This window comes from Protomyctophum parallelum (assembly GCF_964188405.1).
Source record: "Protomyctophum parallelum genome assembly, chromosome: 15".
Lineage (NCBI taxonomy): Eukaryota > Metazoa > Chordata > Actinopteri > Myctophiformes > Myctophidae > Protomyctophum > Protomyctophum parallelum.
In genome coordinates, this window is record NC_139710.1 from 17,696,126 (window position 1) to 17,717,747 (window position 21,622).

At 45.3% G+C, this 21,622-nt stretch overlaps 3 protein-coding genes across 3 annotated transcripts; 2 read left to right on the forward strand and 1 right to left on the reverse strand.

The window, feature by feature from the left end:
- Positions 1 to 1,727: 1,727 nt before the first annotated feature.
- On the reverse strand, positions 1,728 to 14,954 carry lzts3b (leucine zipper, putative tumor suppressor family member 3b). The gene is made up of 7 exons (XM_083783952.1): positions 14,719 to 14,954; positions 12,338 to 12,787; positions 11,838 to 12,005; positions 10,706 to 10,834; positions 10,419 to 10,610; positions 5,599 to 5,829; positions 1,728 to 4,709 (listed from the first exon to the last, which is right to left on the reverse strand). The coding sequence occupies exons 1-7, from the start codon at positions 14,914 to 14,916 to the stop codon at positions 3,660 to 3,662; spliced, it is 2,418 nt and encodes an 805-aa protein (XP_083640078.1). The 5' UTR covers positions 14,917 to 14,954; the 3' UTR covers positions 1,728 to 3,659.
- Positions 14,955 to 19,223: 4,269 nt separating this feature from the next.
- Positions 19,224 to 19,607, forward strand: LOC310871704 (protein LTO1 homolog; the record flags this gene model as incomplete). The annotated part of the gene is made up of 1 exon (XM_083783344.1): positions 19,224 to 19,607. One exon carries the CDS (start codon positions 19,224 to 19,226, stop codon positions 19,605 to 19,607), a length of 384 nt encoding a protein of 127 aa, XP_083639470.1.
- Positions 19,608 to 19,934: 327 nt separating this feature from the next.
- LOC310871705 (protein CNPPD1-like) lies at positions 19,935 to 20,918 on the forward strand (the record flags this gene model as incomplete). Its single annotated transcript, XM_083783345.1, has 2 exons — positions 19,935 to 20,787; positions 20,914 to 20,918. 2 exons carry the CDS (start codon positions 19,935 to 19,937, stop codon positions 20,916 to 20,918), a joined length of 858 nt encoding a protein of 285 aa, XP_083639471.1.
- Between the last annotated feature and the right edge of the window lie 704 nt (positions 20,919 to 21,622).

Below are 21,622 nucleotides of genomic sequence, written 5' to 3' on the forward strand. Positions count from 1 at the left end.
ATAGGGGTTCCCGCCCAGAATAGTTTGTTAACCAGCGTTGTTGCAATGTTTGTAAAGAAGACGTTTAAGTAGTTGGCTACGTCAAGCTTGTCAGTGATGAGGGTGTCATTCGATTTGATGTTTATGTTTGTAAATCTGTTTTTTTGTTTCTGACCGCAGCCTAGTTGATTGTTTAGTAGCTTCCAGAGCTCCCGAGGATTGTTTTTATTTTCCTCTGCTTTATCATTGATAAAGTTACTTTTAACGGATTTAGATGGTAGTTACAATGATTCTTAGCTTGTTTCGTTGGGTTTTTAGGATGCCCAGTTGGGTTTGGAGATCACTTTCGAAACGCTTGGCTATAGCTTGGACTTGCATTTGAGAAGTTCAGAGCATTTTTTGTCTCTGACTTTCATTGCAGTCAGTATGTCCGAATTCATCCATGGTTCCAAGCGGGTTTTGACCCTGATGGTTCTCAAAGGAGCCATGTTGTTTAGTACTGATTTAAATTAGGTTTTGAAGCCAAGCCATGCTTCTTCGACTAGTGTGCTCCTGAGCTCATCGGACCAATCCAGACTCTCCAGTTCAAGGTTAAAGGTCTCGGTTTTGAAGTCCCTGGATATGGCTGTTTTGTGACAGCCTGACTTTTTTTTTTTTTTTGCGGCTTACGCCTTTTATTGATTTTTGAAGGGACAGACAGTAGGCTGACAGGAAACGGGAGAGAGATGGGGGGATGACATGCAGTAAAGGCCGTGTCGGGTCCGGGAGTCGAACCCGCGGCACACTGCGACTGGATTACCAGTCCGGTGCCCAGACCGTTACGCTACGGCCTGGGCCAACAGCCTGACTTTTGTTTTTGTTTTTTTGCGGGTACAGAAAATCATAAAATGATCACTAAGCCTGCATATGGAAGGAAGACTATAGGAAGGCCACTCGATAAGCCCCTTTGGGTTTTTTTGGCACTTCCAGCTTCCTATTTGAAATATTTGCTTTCTGTATTTTTTTCATTTTACCATATTGTTGTTATGCAAATAAACAAATAATACAATAACACCTTTCTTAGAGATTCTGGATTTGTCCGAGGTCAGAATGAGATCAATGACAGTTTGAGTAGGATCACACACTCTTGTGGGTTGGGTAATTAACTGACACTATGCAGATCACAGAATGACTTAAACACAGGTTCAGACAAAAGACTGATAATAATAAAAACCTATTTCAAACTTTGTATTATATATTATTATTATTATTATTGAAGCAACAACAACCGAATGCTAACAATGCACCTTGTTGTTACAAGTAGAAATGGGTTTTAAAATGTAAAACTGCAGAATGAGTGATTAGAAATGGGCCCAGTTGTCTCAGGTGCCCAGGCCCAGCCCAGTTCTCCTGATGCCCTATGATGAGTATGCCACCCGAGACAGCCTGCAGTCATTACCAAATGGTTGCTTGCCTTGTGACTTATGAACTCCTTTATCCTCACTAGCCGCATCAACAGAAGCATTTGGTCACTGCCATTTCATGTATGTGGTTTTGATTGGGTGGGTAGACTGTAAGACAAGGATAATGAAGAATTAAATGCAAATCCTTCCAAGATAGACTCCTATAGGTAGTTAACGGTTTTTAACCAATCTATTACCCACACATCTTTATTGGTCCGTTCTGCTGAATTTAGCCAAGGGATGATTTTAATCAAGCCAGAACAGTAACAGTAACATAAATGCAAACAATAAATAAGAGACATTTATGAAATTGGTAGCATTTTGTCCTCTAAACAATACAATAACTACATTTACATCACCTACATCAAAAGGAACAGCATTTTTGGACAGGGTTGCGGTGATTGCACCATTATGATAGGCCAACAGGCTATCTACACAGATTTAAAAAAAAGAAATTAAATAAATAAATGGCACATATTTACTCTGTCATTTCACCATTTCATAACAATAATAAAGATGATAATACTATGTAATACATCAGTGATAAATAGTTAATATTATTAAGCAACATCTTTGTATGCTGGCATAAACAACATATATAAAAGCCAAGACAGCATCACTACTTGTCTGATTTTCGGACTTCCCTCTGCCCTTTCAGAGCCGAGTGAACTACAGGCGAAATGAAAGTGTTTTCATAAAAGGATCACGTATACCGTTGTCATCAGGCTTTTAGCTTTCCTCAGTTTAAAATGACATTTCTGTCACTGTCTCAGTGTGTCACTCAGCTCACGCCTCTATACTTTGCTCTGCCTTAATTCGGCACTCTACTCTATTCTGCACTGTATTGCCACTTGTCCCTCTATGCTCAATCTCATATGTTGAAACGTTTCATATGTGCACGCACTCACACACACACACACACACACACACACACACACACACACACACACACACACACGTACATACACACACAATGTAGCTATAACTGCAATAAACATCTTTCTGGTCTGTCATACATTCTATATAATTTATAAACTTTGGGGATTCTGACTGCTTCTTCAGAAAATAAGATAATTAATAATAATAAATTACAATAGCCAAATTCACATTATGTTCCATTCATATTTTCCTTGCACCTTTGCCCAGTTAAATGAGAAAAATATAAATAATTCTCCTGGCCCTCTCTCGAGTTGGTAGCACCGTACAAGTTCTATGCTGACCTCTAGAGGTCATCTGTTGTCACTGCAGCCGGTCTAAACCAGGTTCTTCCAGGTCCCTGAACTTTATTATTCAGAGATTGGGATGATTATGATTATCTACCAAACCTATTCACTGCAGTCACATTGTAGAAAATATAAACTCTGTTATTCTTAATGATATAGTTTGATGTGTTGAGCCAGGGTTGAACCCTGTGTGTGATATGACCTAAAAACGGAATTAACAATCAATCAATCTGTGACATTTTGCATGTATCTAACCAACTTAAATGTCACAGCAATCCCATACATATGCTGGGATTTAAACGAAACAGTCTAGTCGTAAAATAGTCTAATTGGTGTGCTAAACGATAGCTTTTCTTTTACATTAAAAATACCTTGATATTCTATTCTTCTGTTCATCAGCAATAGGTCATTGTTATACATGCTGGGAGGTTTTGGAATAAGGCGCTCTCTGGCCAAAAATGCAATTTACCATCACACACTCTGTCCACTAATTCCTACTAATTATTTTATGTTATCACTGACACACTCACAATGAATAAATAGCGCATAATATTCTAGGTAACAATGATCAGACAATATCCCTGATTTTCTTGGTCCTTTTCTAGCGTGGTCGTCAGATGACCCCTGCATTGGTGCTGTATTCTAAGCATTGTCATTTCAATGTTTATGTGTATGCCGGCCATCAGAGGGGCACACCTTTTGTGAACATAGTCCAGTTATGCAACCTGTGAAAGAAAGGCTACTCAGGAGGTTCATCATCATCATTGATTAAACATAGTAATATTCCCATTTCAGTAGTGTTTCTTATTTTGCTATGGTTGAATTCGATGGTAGGCCTTTGTAACTCTTTAGTATCTATAGTTGCTTGTATTTGTGTTCACTCTCAATGTGAATGAATAGTGTTTTTATATCAAACTGTACAGTTTTTGTTTGAATTGAGGTTTCATCTCCATGTATTGTATTGTAGTGTAGCCAGTAGCCACTGTATTGTATTTGTTAACGGGACTGTGTGTCTTTATATCTCAGTAGATTCTATCCTTTCCAGGCGTGATGGGCCTGCCCAAGGTGGGGCAAGCTGATGGAGAGACGGAGGGCCCTTCTGGTCCTCACAGGGTGGGGAGAGGGTGAGGGCAATGGGAGCAGGCAGAGAGCCTGGTGGCTGGGGAGTGGTAGGGGACAGGGCTGGCGGAGGAGGTGGAGAGTTAGAAGAAGAAGGGGATGGAGTAGTAGTGGAATCGGGAGCCGGTTTGGCTCCGAGTTGTCCCATACGCTTCTCCAAAGCCTGATTCTTCTGTAGTGTTTCCACGTAGCTGAGCTGTAGCTGTGCCTGGTATTTCAAAACCCTTTCCTTCTCATCTTGCCAGGTGTGTCTCTCCTGGTCGAAGTTCAGGGCCTGGCGCTCCCGCTGCTGCCGCTCCAACCGCAACGTTGCCTGCAGCTGCTCCAGTTGCCTGCGCAGATCTACTGACTCGTCCCAGTGGCCGTCCTGGCCCCTTAGGGGCTGATGGGCTTCCTGACGCAGCTGGACCTCCTGGCCTAGCTGGGCCTCCTGGCGCAAATGGGCCTCCTGGCGCAAGTGGGCCTCCTGGCGGAGGTGGGCGTCCTGGCGCAGTTGGGCTTCCTGGCGTATTTGGGCCTCTTGGCGGAGATGAGCGTCTTGACGGAGGTGGGCCTCCTGCCGCATTTGGGCCTCCTGCCGCATTTGGGTCTCCTGGCGCAGTTGCACATCTTGGTGCAGTTGGGAATCCTGCCGGTGCTGCACCATCTCACGCCACTGGGCCTCTTCGCGCTGCTGCCTCTCCTGTCTCTGAGCTTCCTGCCTCTGGGCTTTGGCTTCATCGCTCTGGAGACTGAGCAGCGTGTCAGAGGTGGGGATGAGGGAGGTTGAGGTGGGTTCAGAGGGGGTGCGTGGGCAGTATTGAGCTCCCCATGGTGGCAGTAGGCCTGCTGCTATATGGGGCTGGTTCATGAGAGCTTCCTGTCCTCTGCTGAACTCACTTAGAGCCCGTTTTAAAGTAAGCACCTCTGCCTCAAACACACCTAGTTTTTCTCTGAGCATCGACACCTGTGGAAAGGGAGACAAATTTAAACCAATTGTATAAGCAAATGTTATTTAAATGTATGTGTGAGTGTGTGTGTGTGTGTGTGTGTGTGTGTGTGTGTGTGTGTGTGTGTGTGTGTGTGTGTGCGTGTGTGTGTGTGTGTGTGTGTGTGTGTGTGTGTGTGTGTGTGTGTGTGTGTGTGTGTGTGTGTGTGTGTGTGTGTGAGTGCGTGCGTGCAAGTGTGTGTTTTCCTTTTGAGTGGTGCAACCACTCCAAGGAACAGCAATGTCCCTATGTCCAGATTTTTAACAGAACATTTGCAACCACTCTATTAAGTAGCTATGTGTGTCCCTGGGTCCGAGCACGAAAACTGCGTTTGGTTGGTTTTCACAACCAAGTGTCACTGTTGCACAGCCTAACACACACACACACACACACACACACATATTAACTGTATATATGATGATTTGGGGTGTTACAGTACAGTACAGTGACAGTACAGTAGAGGGACCCCCTGGGGACCCCCACACGGTAACTCTGTTACCGTTAACTCGCCGGAACCGGGCCAGCACCCTGGCCGCGTTCCTGTGGGTCTGGAACTTCCGGGGACCCCCACACGGAGTTGCACCACTCACTTCACACGGGTGTGATTTTTTATTATTATTATTTCTCTCACACAAATCGAGTATTTTCTTTCTCTTTTAACTTTCTTCTCTTTTCAATACAGTAGTAGTAATGACTGAATTTTGTTTTTATTATCAATTCTATCACAAAGATCCTGTATTGTCTTCTCTTTTTTTACAAGCCCGCTACTGTTTGCATCATGATTCAAATTGCGATTTAATCACGATTTCAATTATCAATCGATTTACAATATATATTGCCTAATATACATGCGTGCATGCTGTATACCTCTGAAAGAGTCCTCCTAAGCTCCACCTCACACTTCTCCAGCTCCACTGTCTTGGTACTGTAGGAGTCCTTCAGACCCAGCATCACATCCTCCCGTTCCCTCAGCTGGGCGTTGAGCTCCTTCAGCTGGCCCCTCAGAGCCACCATCTCTCCAGCTCGTTGTGTCACCTCGTTCTGGCTCTCCCGCAGCTGCTGCTTGAGCAGAGAGATCTCACCGGCCTTCTGACACACCTGCCCAACAAGGATTTTGATTTGATTTATTTGATATATTCATGATGCAATTCATAGGAGAGCAGTACAGAATTATCAGGATTGCACAAAAAGTCAGAGGACTTATTTCCATTGTGATCCAAATAAATAAATAGTTACAGCATATGATAAGAAGAACATGTGTACTAACATTACAATACTAATGACATTTACAACCGGCCATCATAGATCTATAAACAAAAGACAATTAATAGATATAAATAGATAAATACAGCACTATACTAACTTGCCCATCAGCCACTTTTTCAACATATTTCAAAAAATGTTCAAAGACTGGGCAAATTTAATTTCCCTTGGGATTTTGTTCCAATCCTCCACCCCTGTATATTTAAATGAGCTTCTACCTACCCTATGTCTCAGGTTTGGTGGTTTATCATCAGTCAATCAACTTTATTCATTTGTCACAACACAATTACAGGTAACAGTGAGATTAAACTCCATGCAGGCTTTCAAGTTTGCAGCTTAGGGTGCAAAAAGAAAATAATTAGCAGTAAAGAATGGAATACAAGTAGAGCACAAAAAGCCGTAGAAAGCAACATGTTAGATTCAGTATCTTTTAATTAACAGAGGTCCTAAATCACATGTAGTTAGGGTGACCAGACCTCTTTGCATTTGACAGTCCCTCATTTCCAAGACTTTTCAGGCGTCCCACAATTTGAGACCCTGCCTGTCCCACATTGTGAATGGCAGGCAATTGCATCAGTGTTCAAATGCTCTAATAGTTAGTCCCCTAATAGTTGGCCTTCTGTTGTAAAGCTCTCTCATTGTCTCTTCCTGCTAGATGTGTTTTTAAGCCTGTTAAAATAGCATAAAAATAAAAATAAAGCATGATTTTAAAACAAAATGTGAGACACCAGAGGAGTTTATAAATGATAGCCAATAGGCCTATGGTCGAATATGACATCAAGGCATTTAATAGCAGCTGAAGTAGTAAGTTGCTAATCCGGCACTCCAGTATCGCTTGTGTGGGACAAGTGGGATGGGGGGACAGGGTCCCCCCCATCCCACTTGTCCCACACAAACGATACTTCTGTCCCTCAAATGAACAATTTGGATCTGGTCACCCTACATGTAGTGCATTCAGTATAGTGCATGTTAGTATCATGTTGCTTAGAAGTCCGAATGGAAGTCCTAAACACATTAAAAGTGTGTCAGTAAAGTGCAAATCAGTGACAGTCTTATGTTATGTTCAGCAGCCTGACAGCTGCATACGATACTTCGTAACTCGTAAGTCGAGAATAGCCGACCTACAAGCTCACAACGTGTTGCGGATGTGACGCGTTGTCAGCTTGTAGGTCTGCTTTTCTCTGCATGCAGGAATCGGGTTTAAGGGTTGGTGAGTGGCATTGCTTTCACTACTTTGGGTAAATTATATGACAGAAGGCTGAATCAGCTGTGTTTGGGAAGAATGTTACGCTAGAATATTAGTTTCTCTGCCGAGTAACGTGGATACATCCCCGAAGCACAAATATTAAGGCATAATATTAAGGGGAATCTAACTGGAATAGAGAAGAATGCCACAGATAATGTTATTGGTTTTAAAAGGCTGTTATAGACTTAGACGTTCCCAAGGGGAAACTTCTTTCCACAGCACTGTACACATCAGGCAACAATACATGCAACACAACAGTACACAATAACAGCAATACAGCAATAATAACAACAACACACGATTGTTTAAGGCAGCTATGGCTGCAGGTATCTGGCTTTTCTGTTCTGTCTGTACACCCTGTCCGTACACCCTGCTGCCCCCAGGGGGATTGAGTAGGTGTACATTAAAGAAACAGGTGGAGCAAAACAGTAGGATGGGCTCAATAATGCTCTGGTAATAGGAGGAGATGGGGGCAACATAGAGACCAAAGCAATAGGACACTTTGGTAGAGGTTTGGGTTGTGTAGTTACCTTGCCAATAGTTACTCCACTCCAATGATTATAAAATGCATTTCATTGACTTATTACTATTTGAAAATCTGGATCTAAAGAGCCAGCAGGAGTTTTCTTCCTAATAAAAATAGAGAAATCAACACGAAATTGATTTTAATTGACATAAAAAAATGTTGCCATAATCAGCTTTAGTTGTGTTCATTGATATGTGTCTTTAAGAGTCTTTACAGAAGCCAACATTTTAAGGTCACGATGAAGCACAAACAACTACGAAGCTGCATTAGAACTCTATCGGCACAGGGGCACACGGGGAAATCTAATAATAGCAGATGGTAGATAAATGTGTGTATGAATTCGGAAACAAACAAACAAAAAATGGAGACTGGGAGATGTTTCAGAATGCTGCTGAGAAAATCAATGAGTTCTCGGACACGGCCATGTGTTTCATTGGTAAATGCATAGATGACGTTGTTCCAGTGAAGTCAATCAGGACCTACCCCAGCGAGAAACCCTGGCTCAACAGCAAGCTCCGTGCCGCTCTCCTCGCACGCAATGATCAGATCCGGTGATCTGAGGGACACCCGAGCAGTGCTCCGGAAAACCATCAGGAGAGTGAAGAAGGAATATTCAACCAAGTTGGACTATATTTAAGATGGCTTTGGACTATCACAGACTTCAGAGGAAGAAAGTCCCTCTGTCTCCCTCCCTGGGGAGCTGAACACCTTTTATGCTCATTTTGAGCGTAACCCAGGGAGCCACAACCTCCCACTGCCTGCACTACCTGTGGGGGCCAGCCCTTTAACCACTACCTGTGGGGGCCAGCCCTTTAACCATCTCGGAGGCTCATGTGCGCAAGTCATCCTTGTGGTACCGGTCCCCAAACACTCCAAGGTGGCGTGCCTGAATGACTGGAGACCGGTGGCCCTCACTCCGATTGTCAGCAAATGTTTCAAAAGACTGGGGAGAGACTATATTTGCTCTGTGCTGCCGGGCCACCCTGGACCCATGGCAATTTGCATACCGTCAGAACCGACCCACCGACGATGCAGTTGTCCTGGCTCTATACACTCTGCACTCACCCATCTGGACAAGAGAGGGCAGAACAGATGTGTCCGGATGCACTTTGTGGATTATAGCTCTGCTTTTAACACCATCATTCCCACCAGGCTAGACACAAAGCTCAGGGATCTAGGCCTGCACCCGGCCATGTGCAGCTGGATACTGAACTTTCTATTGGTCGGGTGGTGAGAATGGGAAACATCACATCGGACGCCCTGACCCTCAACACAGGAGCACCACAGGGCTGTGTGCTGAGCCCTCTCCTCTATTGCCTGTACACACATGATTATACAGCCACAGAGCTCTAACGGCATCATTAAGTACAGTACGTGGACGATACTACAGTGATGGGCCTCATCGAAAAGGATGAAGAGACAGAGCTGAGGTTGGCACACTGACACAGTGGTGTCAGGAAAACAACCTCGCTCTCAACGTCAGTAAGACCAAAGAGCTGACCGTGGATTTCAGGAAGCAGGAGAGAGAGAGAGCATGCACCTATATCTACATCGACGGCGTTGTAGTGGAACATTGCTGCGACTTCAAATTCCTGGGGATACACATCTCGAAGGACCTGAAGTGGGCCATACAAAAAGCCCAACGAGGACTCTATTGCCTCCGCCACTGAAGAAGTTCAGAGTGAGCCCACGCATCCTCAGAGCGTTCTGCAGCAGCACCACAGAGAGTGTTCTGACAAGCGGCACCGCCGCCCGTTTCGGGAAACTGCACCGCTGCGGAACACAGAGCACTGCAGAGAGAGGCGCGAACAGTGCAGCCACATCGTGGTGGGGGAGCTCCCCCCCCCCCCCCCTCCAGGAAATACATGAGAGACGTTGCGTGGCTACTTTTCGGCAAAAAGCAGCCTGTTCAACCCTCTGCCGCACCCACGGCCAGGCAAGCGTTACAGGAGCATTGGGAGCAGTACTACCTGCAGACTTTTGAACAGTTTTCACTTATCAGCAATAAGACTGCTGAAGAAGAGCTAAGTCTGATGCACAGACTGTCACTGAACTGATTCATGTTTTTAATAGGGACTCCTTTATTTATACTCGTACATACATACATTCATTCATGACCTTTTATTTATTATGCACCCACAATTGTCATATTATGCACTTTATGCTCCTCTCTTCTCTCCATCCTTTTTAACTACAATGATGAGCCTGCACAACCACGTTTTTCACCCACCTTACTTGTAATGTGATGTGACAATAAAGGTTGATTCTGATTCTGAATTAGAGTTTAGCCTCTTGCTCAAGGACACTTCGACAGTAAGGGCCGAATAAAAGTCGGTTCGGTGCTGTAGAGCCTACAATTTGACGTAATTTGAGGTTCGGGGGGGGGGGGGGGGGGGGCGGGTACCGTCCTAAAGTCGGCTCTTCGGTGCTACTGAAAATTTCTGACGAGCCGAAATCATTTCGGCATTACAGCGCCGAAACAGCGGTAAAATAGGAGTATGAATCGGCCCTAATTCTGGGAGACCTTCCGGTTCCCAAGCGGCCACTCTACATGTATGTGCTTTACAGGCCCACTGGACATGAGTTCTGTCTAGCAGGATGCCTATGAATATTTATTCAACAACACAATCACACACGTGAACCATGTCTCACCTCCCACTTTGTCTCCTCTAGGCGTGGCAATATGTCTGCCTGCTCCTTCCTATAGTCAAGGCACTTCCTCTCCAGATCTTCTCTCTGGGCCAGCAGAGCAGCCATCTCCTCCTGAAGCCTTCTCTTGTCCTGGGACAGACGTGCGATCTGGGCCTGCAGGGCAGTCTGTGAGCGCTGGGCACGCCGTGTAACCTGCAGAGTCATGTGTGGAGTGTGTATGTTAGTGTTGGCTTAATGGTGTTTCTCCTTCACCTGTTCCTCAAATTGAAGTAAAGCACGGGGGTCACCTGCTGCAGACGAGAGGCATAGTTCTGTCTCAGTTCATCCATCTGCCGCTCCCAGACACGCTGCTTTTCTTCAAACACCTGAATAATAGCCGCCTCACTTTGGTCCAGGTTACGCCGCATGTGCTGCACCTGTTAGCAAAGCAGGAACGGAGAGGGATCAACAGATACAAAGAGTATGAGATGGAGAAAAGACATTCCAGGGTTGAACCGTTATACACTTAATTTATACATTGTTGCGAGTATAAATCAGGCCCTAAAGTCACGAAAATGAACCTTTTGTGGCCACGGGCCAAGAAAGCTTTCCAAGATTAGGAATGCTGGCAAACTATGTGATGGCTTTAAAGCAATCTGTTGGTAAAAGGATGATAAACTTGCAATTTGTAAGATGCTAAACACGTTCATACCAGCAAAGTTGAATTTTGAATCAAGGGGGCTACACAAATTAAAACCCTGCCTACATGACAAGCTTTGCCTCAGTGCAGTAGTTAGTAGAATAATGTCTACATCGGTCAAACCAGAAATACAAACCAGAAGTACAAAATGACAGCTATTTGAGATAGATATATGTGAGGGGTGGGGGGTATAGTGAGATAGATATTTGAGGGGTTATAGTGAGATAGATATATGTGAGGGGTGGGGGGTATAGTGAGATAGATATTTGAGGGGTTATAGTGAGATAGATATATGTGAGGGGTGGGGGGTATAGTGAGATAGATATTTGAGGGGTTATAGTGAGATAGATATATGTGAGGGGTTATAGTGAGATAGATATATTTGAGGGGTTATAGTGAGATAGATATATTTGAGGGGTTATAGTGAGATAGATATATTTGAGGGGTTATAGTGAGATAGATATATGTGAGGGGTGGGGGGTTATAGTGAGATAGATATATTTGAGGGGTTATAGTGAGATAGATATATTTGAGGGGTTATAGTGAGATAGATATATTTGAGGGGTGGGGGGTTATAGTGAGATAGATATATTTGAGGGGTTATAGTGAGATAGATATATTTGAGGGGTGGGGGGGTTATAGTGAGATAGATATATTTGAGGGGTGGGGGGTTATAGTGCCTGGGAGTTACTGTGAGTACAACATAGCTAGAAATGAGGCCTCCCTGAGTGACCTCTGACCTCTTGCTCTTTTTCCCACAGCCGGTCCTCCAGGTCCTGGATGATGTCATCAGAGGAAGGGGAGGGGCGTAGCGGTGCCGGTGCGTCGCTCAGGTGGCTCAGCCTCTGATAGGACGAGGAGCTCTTCCCAGAGGAGGAGCGGCCACTGTCAGAGGCACTAAGTCCATTCTGGAAGACACCGCCGTTGTTGTGTTGAATTATGCTGACCCACTCTAACAACACAGCCTTTGTAAGCTCTTGTCTTAGTTATCTATGTGCAATTGACATATTATTTTTGGATCTGAATGCTTCTGAACAAGTGTGTAAATTGCTGTGTACCCATTTTGAAATTACGAACTAAATTACTGTAAATCTAATATCTCAAAATAGGAGGACATAGGATCCACACTAATAATACCAACATTTGTCTTAGCTATTTCCATCACTCATTTTGTGAGAGAATGTAATATTCTTTTCAAAGGTGATCCTGTCAACCCCTTTTGTGTGTTTGCAGGACGTACCTGATAACCTGGCTTCTCCAGGCCTGCGGCTGCCCCGACCGTCCCCAGCCTGTTGATGTGGCTGGTGGAAGCACTGAGAGGTCCCAAGACAGCTGGGGGCCCATAACCGGACCCAGATCCTGTGTACGTGGGCAGGCTAGTCAAGGAGTTTCTCCCGGAATCAGACATCCCACCTGGGACCCCTTCGGGGCCATCTCCCCCTCCGTCGGTCCTGCCCGCCCGCACCGGGCTGTCCTGGTCAAGAAGCAGGGCCTCTGGGACCTCTCTTGACTCTCCCGTGCCGACGTCTCTAGCCCTCCTGCTGCCTCTTCCCTCATTCATTCCTTCATTCCTGCCCTCAGTCTTCCCCTCACTCCCAGCCCCTGCCTGGCCCACGAGGTTCTGCATGGAGTGGAAGCTCTTGGGAACGACTGGCTTGAAGGCAGAGGGACGAACCAGCCCTGAGTTGTTCTGTATTATTAGAAAGAATTGGAGGGGACAAAAAAAAACGTGGATAAGCTGAAACAGTGAAACACAAAGCCAAATTTACAGTGATACTGTAAATATTTGCACTACTTGAGGTACTAGCACTATATAGAATATGCATAGATCATTATATAGATATTCCACTGTTAGGTTCTTAGCATACGTATGATTCATGATGACTATCTGCTAAATGCCTAAATTGTAAATTGTTGCGCCCCTGGTATGTTGTTAGGCGGCTCAACAGCCTAAACACTGGCGTAGCATAAGGGGGTGCAGCCAGTGCAGTGCACTGGGGCCCAGCGCCCCCTAGGGGCCCATGAGGGGAAGGGGAAAAAAGAAAAGAAACAGCTGACGAGCCGCTGTTTTGTGAATGAAATAGCTGTGGGCTGTGGCCGGTCGGTAAGGGGCTTCTGTGTGATGTATCCTTCCAAGCCCACTATACCATGTAATATACATCCTGCGTCTACTACATCCTATAGTTCACTTAAGAAATAAAAGTATTGATACAAGTAGCTTTTATTTTGAAGAGGAAGAGGAAGTTGTTTCGGTTGTAGCCACTAGCCAGCTATACCATGACAGTGGTAGTGCCGGGGTGGTAGTGGAATAATACAAACAACATGCTTTTAGCCAAAACCGCATGCGTCTATGACTTAAACAATGTAGGCTAAACACTTTGGAATTACGTTAAACATGGTATATCCTCCGTGGCGGCGTCATTAGGTGAGTACTAGTAAATTAATTGTTAAGTTTCATAGTATCATTCATCATCAACAGGCTGTTGTTTGATGCCCCCCAAAATGAACAGGTTACAGCCTAAGGATTCTCATTCTGTCACTGCCTGCAAGGATGACCGCCGTGCCATTTCTTATAAACTATCTAATTCATACGTGGGTCGTCGTGGGTACACGTGGAGTTGTTGTTGTTGTTGTTGTTCATGCGCCACGGTGCGGCGTGGAGAGGGCATCAGAGCGCAGCGCAACAGCCTGGTATTGTCTGAATGTCTGTACTATCTCTGCACTAGCTCTTTCTGTCCAGTCCTACGTGTATAGGCTGGCGATTGTGGCGACTTATATTCGTTAATAAAGAGAGAGCTGTAAAGGGGATATATTGTCTATGGTCAGTTCATGGTGTGTATCATTCTCGTTTTAAAAAAATTTGGTTTTAATTGTCTGGTAACGGAAAATAACGGAAAATAATCTAACTTGTTACTTTTCTCAGAAGGTAATCTGTAACGGCAAGGGATTATTTTTATGGGCAGTAATCCAGTAACCTAACGACGTTACTTTAGAAAGTAACGATGCCCAACACTGCATATAATGAGCTGTGTTTTTATTTATTTATGTTTGATAGTTTGGAGACATCAGGCTGTGGTAGTTTTGTTTTTGAGCCCAGGTCAGGGCAGGTTGTTTATTGATGAATATATGGACACTGAGCTTGGAAGCTGGTGCTGTCTGCATGTGGTGCTGAAAGGCTGGTTTTAATGAGTGATTGAAATATTTTTTTGTTTGCAGAATTACAGTACATTTCAAGCACAAACTCAATACAAAGACTGTTAACTGTGAGTGGACGAGTTTACTCAATGCTGTACCATATGTTCTCATGCCAATAAAGGCCCTTTGAATTTAATTGAATAATTTAATTGTGTGGCCGGTCACCTCACCTGTAATGTTAGTCTATACCTAGTGTGTGTGTGTGTGTGTGTGTGTGTGTGTGTGTGTGGGCGCGCGCACGCACACTTGTTTATGGCGGTGGTGGGGGGCCTACAAAATATTCTCGCACCGGGGCCCACCATGACCTCCCTACGCCACTGAGCCTAAAAAAGGGGTCACTTTCCAAATTAGATAAATCAAACTCACCTCCTAGTTTTTAGAGCACACACAGTCTATTTCACCAGAGTCTACCAAACTAGGAATTACCTGCTCTAGTTTTCCCGACACGGGAAGGATCTTGGGCGGGTTATGGTTGGGAGGGTTTTGTTTGGTTGGATTGTTGTCAGCGTCAGCTCGGCCAGCCGTCATCTCTCTTTGCTGGTGTTGGCTCATGCCACCCCCATTCTTCTCATTTGCTCCCAGGCCCACGATGTTCCCACAGACATCCAGACTTCCACCTTGCATCTCCCTGTCCCTCTCTCGTTCCCTCTCCCTCTCCAGCCTCTCGCCCTCTATCCGTTCCCTCTCCCGTTCTCTCTCCCTCTCCCGTTCCCTCTCCCTCTCTCGCTCTATCTTCTCCCGTTCTATCCTCTCCCTCTCCCTCTCCCTGGCTCTCTCTCTTTCGCGCTCCCGCTCTCTCTCCAGCCTCTCCCTCTCCACCCGCTCCCGCTCTCGCTCTCGGTTCCTCTCCCTCTCTCGCTCCCTCTCCAGCCTCTCTCTGTCCCAGTCTCTGTCGCGGTCCCTGTCCCTGCCCCTGTCCCCTCTCTCACGTTGCCTCTCTCTCTCCCACTCTCGTTCCCTCCTGCCCGCTGCGTTCCCACAGTCCAACTGGTTGTTGTTGGACGGGGCCGTCATGGTGCATTCTGTGTTCGTGGAGGAGGCCGTTTCGGTGGGCCGGTCTGTCCGCTCGGTACAAGTCCCCGTCCCAATGCTAACGCTTCCCCGCTCGTCGCTGGAAACCGTTCCGTCAGATATGGCGGCTGGGGGGCGGGGCAGGCGCTCTGCACTGCAGCTTCGGTCAGCGGGACAACGGCGAGAGAGAGGAGGGGCCCGAGGCAGGGTGGTCCGGGTGCCCACAGACTTCATGGCAAACTCCTGCTCTCCGGCCACCCCACTGCCAACACTGCCCATAGTGGGGGTCAAAGGTCAGGGGTTAGAGGTTAGGAGTCAGGATGGAAGGGAGGGTCACACATACATTTGGTAGCAGTGTGGGTCATCACAACCTAATGCAGGTAGTGGGGGCACATACACTAGAGAAACACAGAGAAATAAACGGTTATTTCACAATAGGCAGTTATTACAAGAAGAACAAGATCTAACACAGGAAGTGGGGTCCCACCATGATGATAAACATGGATGGGCTTTGTAGTGTAACGCAGTGTGTCAAAAAACTCTCCTCTGACCAATTGAAGGCTTATTGGTTAATAGTAGGCCTACTACTTAATACACATAATAACATCAAAGCACACATTTTTTCAATCTGTTCAATCATACATTTGCAACTGACACAAAAGCATAAGTAACTTCTCTGGTCAGACTAACCAACTTAAACCCTATATATGGTACTTAAAAGGCCGGGGTCTAGGTTATCCCCTTAACACCAAATCTCTTCAGCTAAAATAGTAGATCTGCAAGCTTTGCAACGCGTTGTGATCCTGTAGATCTATTAAATACTAGCTATATGACATGCTCAGAATAGGGATGCTATGGTTCATGCAGCTCAGCCTAATTATTTACATGCTGTAGTACAAGAGTGTCAATAAAAGATGTTCAAGCTGACAACGCATTGCGATGCAACACGTTGTAAATTGAATATCAGCAAGGGAGACCAACAAGTCTTATATAAATAAAGCTTTATCAATATAGGCTACACGCATAAACTCCCTCGATATACAGTTACATATCTTTTTGTCTCTTTAAAAATAGGCTGAGTGGCATAGATTATGGCATAAGACATAGCTGAATGCCAACACCAAAAATAAACACAAAAGGTGCAGTACAGCGCACAAGCACGTATGTGTGGGTGTGCATGCGTGCGTACTGCGTATGTACAAAGTATAAGCAGGACATCATAGGACACATAAGTATCGACTCACATTTTGACATCCAAAGGGATGCAATTTATGAAGCGATTCACAAAGGCTCAGATTTGCAGCCTACCGTGAATCACATGACATGAAGTAAAACGCACAGCACTCACATCATGTTGACATCCACATCATCAAGTTCATCATCATAACATCGTGTGTGTGTGTGTGTGTGTGTGTGTGTGTGTGTGTGTGTGTGTGTGTGTGTGTGTGTGTGTGTGTGTGTGTGTGTGTGTGTGTGTGTGAGAGAAAAAATCATGTACCATCCTGGCATACATTATGGTACATTGAGAGAGAGGGAAGGAGGCAGAGATATAGACACGGTGGAGAGTAGAGAGAGTAGAGATATAGCTCACGCCAATGCCACCACACTAATACACACACACACACACACACACACACACACACACATACAATGTACACACACACACACACACACACACACACACACACACACACACACACACACACACACACACACACACACACACACACACACACACACACCATCACCCCCCCCCCCCCCCCCCACCTCAATCCATTTACAAGAGGTTTACTTCCAGTCGGGTGAATAGTAGTAGTAGTAGTAAAATACACTATCTATCTGCTGCTCTGCTTCAGTCCCCTCCCCTCACGACTCTCTCTCTCTCTCTCTCTCTCTCTCTTTCTCTGCATCCCTGGGCGGTAAGGGCGGTTTTAGCACCATCCGCATCGAGCCCTGAATATCCTGAGCTTCCAAATATCTATTCGAGGTTTTAGATGAAATAGATGAGTCTGCCGCACCCCGACCGACCCCCCCCCCCCCCCCCCCCCCCCCCCCCCCCCCCACACACACACACACACTAATATACACCATGTTAATGACCGTTATATCATGCAGTGGCTTTGAATTACCGACTGTAGCATCCTAGCAAGGCATCACCAAAGGCTAACGTTACTCACTATTTGCAGCTCCGCCGTTTGTAAGATGGCAGCCCCAGTAAACAATTTTGTAATAGACAGCAACGTCAGTTTTGGTCGACACGATTTTGAATTATTTTTGCGACGCTATGATGGGTCGGTATTATTGGAAATGCAGTCCTCGACCGCTGTCAGCGTCGGATGCTGATGATGGAGTCGGTTGATGCGCGCATCAGCTGAGAGACACACACACCCACCTTTGGTACCGCCCCTTTGGCTGCTTGAGAGAAACGCCCCCTTTTGGCATTCCTCCAATGTCTTCCATCATGCAAAGTGTTGAGGGGCCACCGGTATGCTACACTGGATGGATGGATGGATGGATGGATGGATGGATGGACCCCATAATTCCATGCTCCATGAAATGATTTTGTTTGATTGATTGAATATTTTAAGTAACAGATCTTCAAACAGCACTTGATGCAGTCAGACATTAAGCCGAAAAGGATGACACATGGTTTCCATTGTGGACCAAGCAATTTAGAGTCTGTTAACTACCTGGATTTAGGCTACCTGCAATTCAGCCCAGACATTTTTCAATTTCCATAATAGCCTAATAGTCACTAAAATAATGTGTCTAGTACTGTCTACATAAAACACTTCCAGGATTAGGCTATACTTCACTTTGGGGCATGCCGAATCCACAAAGTCATCATTTCAAAGGCTTCAGGGCTTAATGACTAATAATGCATAGACTATAGTATCGTTAGCGTTTGATCAGTTCAGTGAACCCCATCCACCATCAAAAGTTTAAAACTTTTCATTGGCATCAAATTCAAAATATACTTAAAGTATACCAAAAGTAAAACCACTTATTATGCAGAATGTCTCGTTTCACAAGGTAAATAATAAATCATGTATAAAATGCATTAACATATTTCACAATGTGTGGGTGCATGCGTTGTGAGCTTGTAGATGGGTTATTTTCAAATACCGGTAGCCAATGTTGTGTGTGTGTGTTGTGTGTACAAAAATCACGGCACTCCATCTTTAAGAAAACGTAATCTGTTTTTTGCAAACGTAGTCCTCAATGTCACACTTATGTTCTGTTTGTGTACCATATAACACAGTTCTGCGTATAAAATTATGGTAGCCTACATAGTACTACATAAATGTAGCTATACATATAAACACTTGCTGGGTTCCGGGTTCCGGGTTCGCTTCCCAGCAGTGTTTGTGTTGGAAGCCAAAAGAAACACAATATGAGGCCTTATCATATCTGATGACGCAAGATAGTGAAGGAGTTGGGGTGGCCATACATAGGCAAGAGGGCCACACGCAGATAATGTGTATTAAGTATTATGTACAGTACACTGGGCCATCGGGAACAATGCCTGTTGGAAACCCCTCTGGTTTTACAATACGTGTTGTACCCATTCAACTTGCCATTCGGCATCACACACCTCAGGGTCATAAAATGGGACATACCTGGCAACACTTTGCAAGTTATGCCCTTGACAGAGAGTGACAAACACACATACAGATTCCATGAATTATATATTGATATTGATTGATAGATTGATTGGTAGAATAGACGTATGAACACAATAACAGCACAAATAACAGCACAAATATCCCCAAATGAAATGTCCTCCACTTGGTTTGGTCCAGTGACATCAGCAATGAAGTCACTGGATATAAGTGAAACTGCTTTCAACAGTGTAGTTTGTTCATTGCATGAAGATGAATGGTGGGTCTGGACATGAAGATCTATTTGACAGCATCATCATGGCAGATGAAAGGTGTTATATGGAGGGATATCGTGAGGGGTTTGAGAAGGGGATTCCTCTAGGGACGCTTGAGGGCCGGCAACATGGGATCAGATATGGAGCTAGAGTATCTGCAGAGATTTCTTTCTATTACGGCTTCGCTGTCACCTGGAAATGCCTCCTTCAGAACAACACAGACACCAAATCAAGGAAGCGAGTAAAGGCTCTGGAGACTCTTATGGGGTTGACGGAGAAGTGTCCTTATGATGACCCTCAGGCGGAAGACCTGCTAGAGAATGTGGGGAGGGTTCGTGCCAAGTTCAGACAGGTGCGCTCCATGCTGAATGTGCCCTCAGACTTCAAAGACTCCATCAAAGTAGCTCATGGCAACAGTTCTTTCTGAAGACCAGACCTCCACGGTGAGGGTGGAAGGAGACAGAGCTGACCTTGGAATGCAGATGCATCCCACGGAGCTGAGAGGAAAACAAGCTTCTTCCTCTGGGGACAGCTTTGCTGTCTGTCGGACAAATGGTTGCAATGGTGGTGGCATCATGTACACTGTGAAAATGTCAACATAAATGCTTAAAATAAATTGGAGAATGACTCCATAAAGGGTATGGCTGATGATGTCACGTGATGTCACGCATGTCACAAATGGAATAGGCCCCAGCCAAAGTAACGCATGAACTAACCTCAAGCTCATGTATCGGTTCTCTGTTCTGCCGGCGGTATGGGTTTTGATGCATTTCTTCCAGGTCATCAGAGGTTTTCTGAACGAGTGAGGAAGCGACTCCAATATGGTTTGGACCATGTTTCCCTAGACACCCTCTCTTCTCCCGTTACAGATATTGCAGTGGAGTTCCTCCAGAAATCTGCCCCTAGCCCGATAGGAAGGCTCCAGAAGACGTATGGGGCCCATGTCGCCAGTGAGGCATCCATCTCCCCGTGTGCCATGATGCTAGCCCAAGTGTACATAGAGAGACTCCGACACAGAAACCCTGAATACCTGCAACACATCTCCTCTTCTGACCTCTTCTTGATCTCCATGATGGTTGCCAGCAAATACCTGTATGACGAAGGAGTGGACGAGGAGGTTTTCAACAACGAGTGGGGAGCAGCTGGGAAACTGGACGTGCAAACTGTCAACGGCCTGGAGATGGGTTTTCTCAAAGCCATTGAGTGGGACCTATACACAGAGCCCAGGGACTTCTTCAACGTTTTGAGTCAATTAGAAAGCAGCATTGCGAGGAGGCAAGGTATGAGACGTGGTTGGTTCACATACACCGACCTTTGCGTGCTGCTAGAACAACCAGTGTGGCGGCACGCCCTCACATCCATCTATCAGCATTTCACCAAGGTGTCATGCATGCTAGGCCTGATCTATCTGACAAGTGTGGCAGGTCTCATCGCTTCCAGCGTTGAGCTGTACCAGCTGAGCCTTCTTCCTAGGTCCAGCCAGTCACTGGGCACAGCTACAGTTGATGTCAGCCCAATGCACCTCCAGACCGACCAGTTGTGTTACACCCTCCTGCCCACCACCTTCACCTGCTGTGTCCTGGCCAATGAGAGTCACAACCGAGCTGGTGTCCCCTGGAACAAACAACACCATCAGCAACTATCCTTCAAAATAGCAGATCTACAAGCTTGATAGATCGGCTATTTTGTCTTGAGATGTTAACTTGCCCATGTGTGCCTTGTTGTGCCCACAGGTTGAGAACCCTTGCTGTAGGCACAAACAGTTTGAAAAGCACTGTACTGCATGTACTCCTTTTACAGCTACATCCAGCTTTCAGTGGCTTGTCCTCATAAAACCTTAAAGCACAACCAGATGCTGTTTAGTCCTAAAAGGACTTCTGAATTAAATTATTGTGATAAAAATCACAATGTGTTTTATTTCGACTAACCCAGAATTGATTTGATATCAAGCCATTTAACATACTATCATGTCGATGTCTAATCGCATGTGCATACAGTAAGAAAGAAAGAAAGAAAGAAAGAAAGAAAGAAAGAAAGAAAGAAAGAAAGAAAGAAAGAAAGAAAGAAAGAAAGAAAGAAAGAAAGAAAGAAAGAAAGAAAGAAAGAAAGAAAGAAAGAAAGAAATCCTAAACAATAACACAATCCAGTACATTTTATGCTTTATTTGATGGTGTCTAGAGACAGGAAACAGAGACTATTAGTAGGGTAGTGGCGTGTTGCATGAGCCCTATAATCACTTGGCTATCGGGACACTCTAACTCCCACCTGCTGTTGTCTGTTCTACCAGTGCATGGCTTCTTTGCTTGTACACAGCTCACTTCTACTATTGGTGGCTTGCTCTGGGTCTGCTCCAGCACGTGAAGGGGGAACTGGAGGACAATGAACCATTGAGACTGAGGGCCTGGCGTTACACTGACTGTGTAGCTGCTGATCTGAGCATGG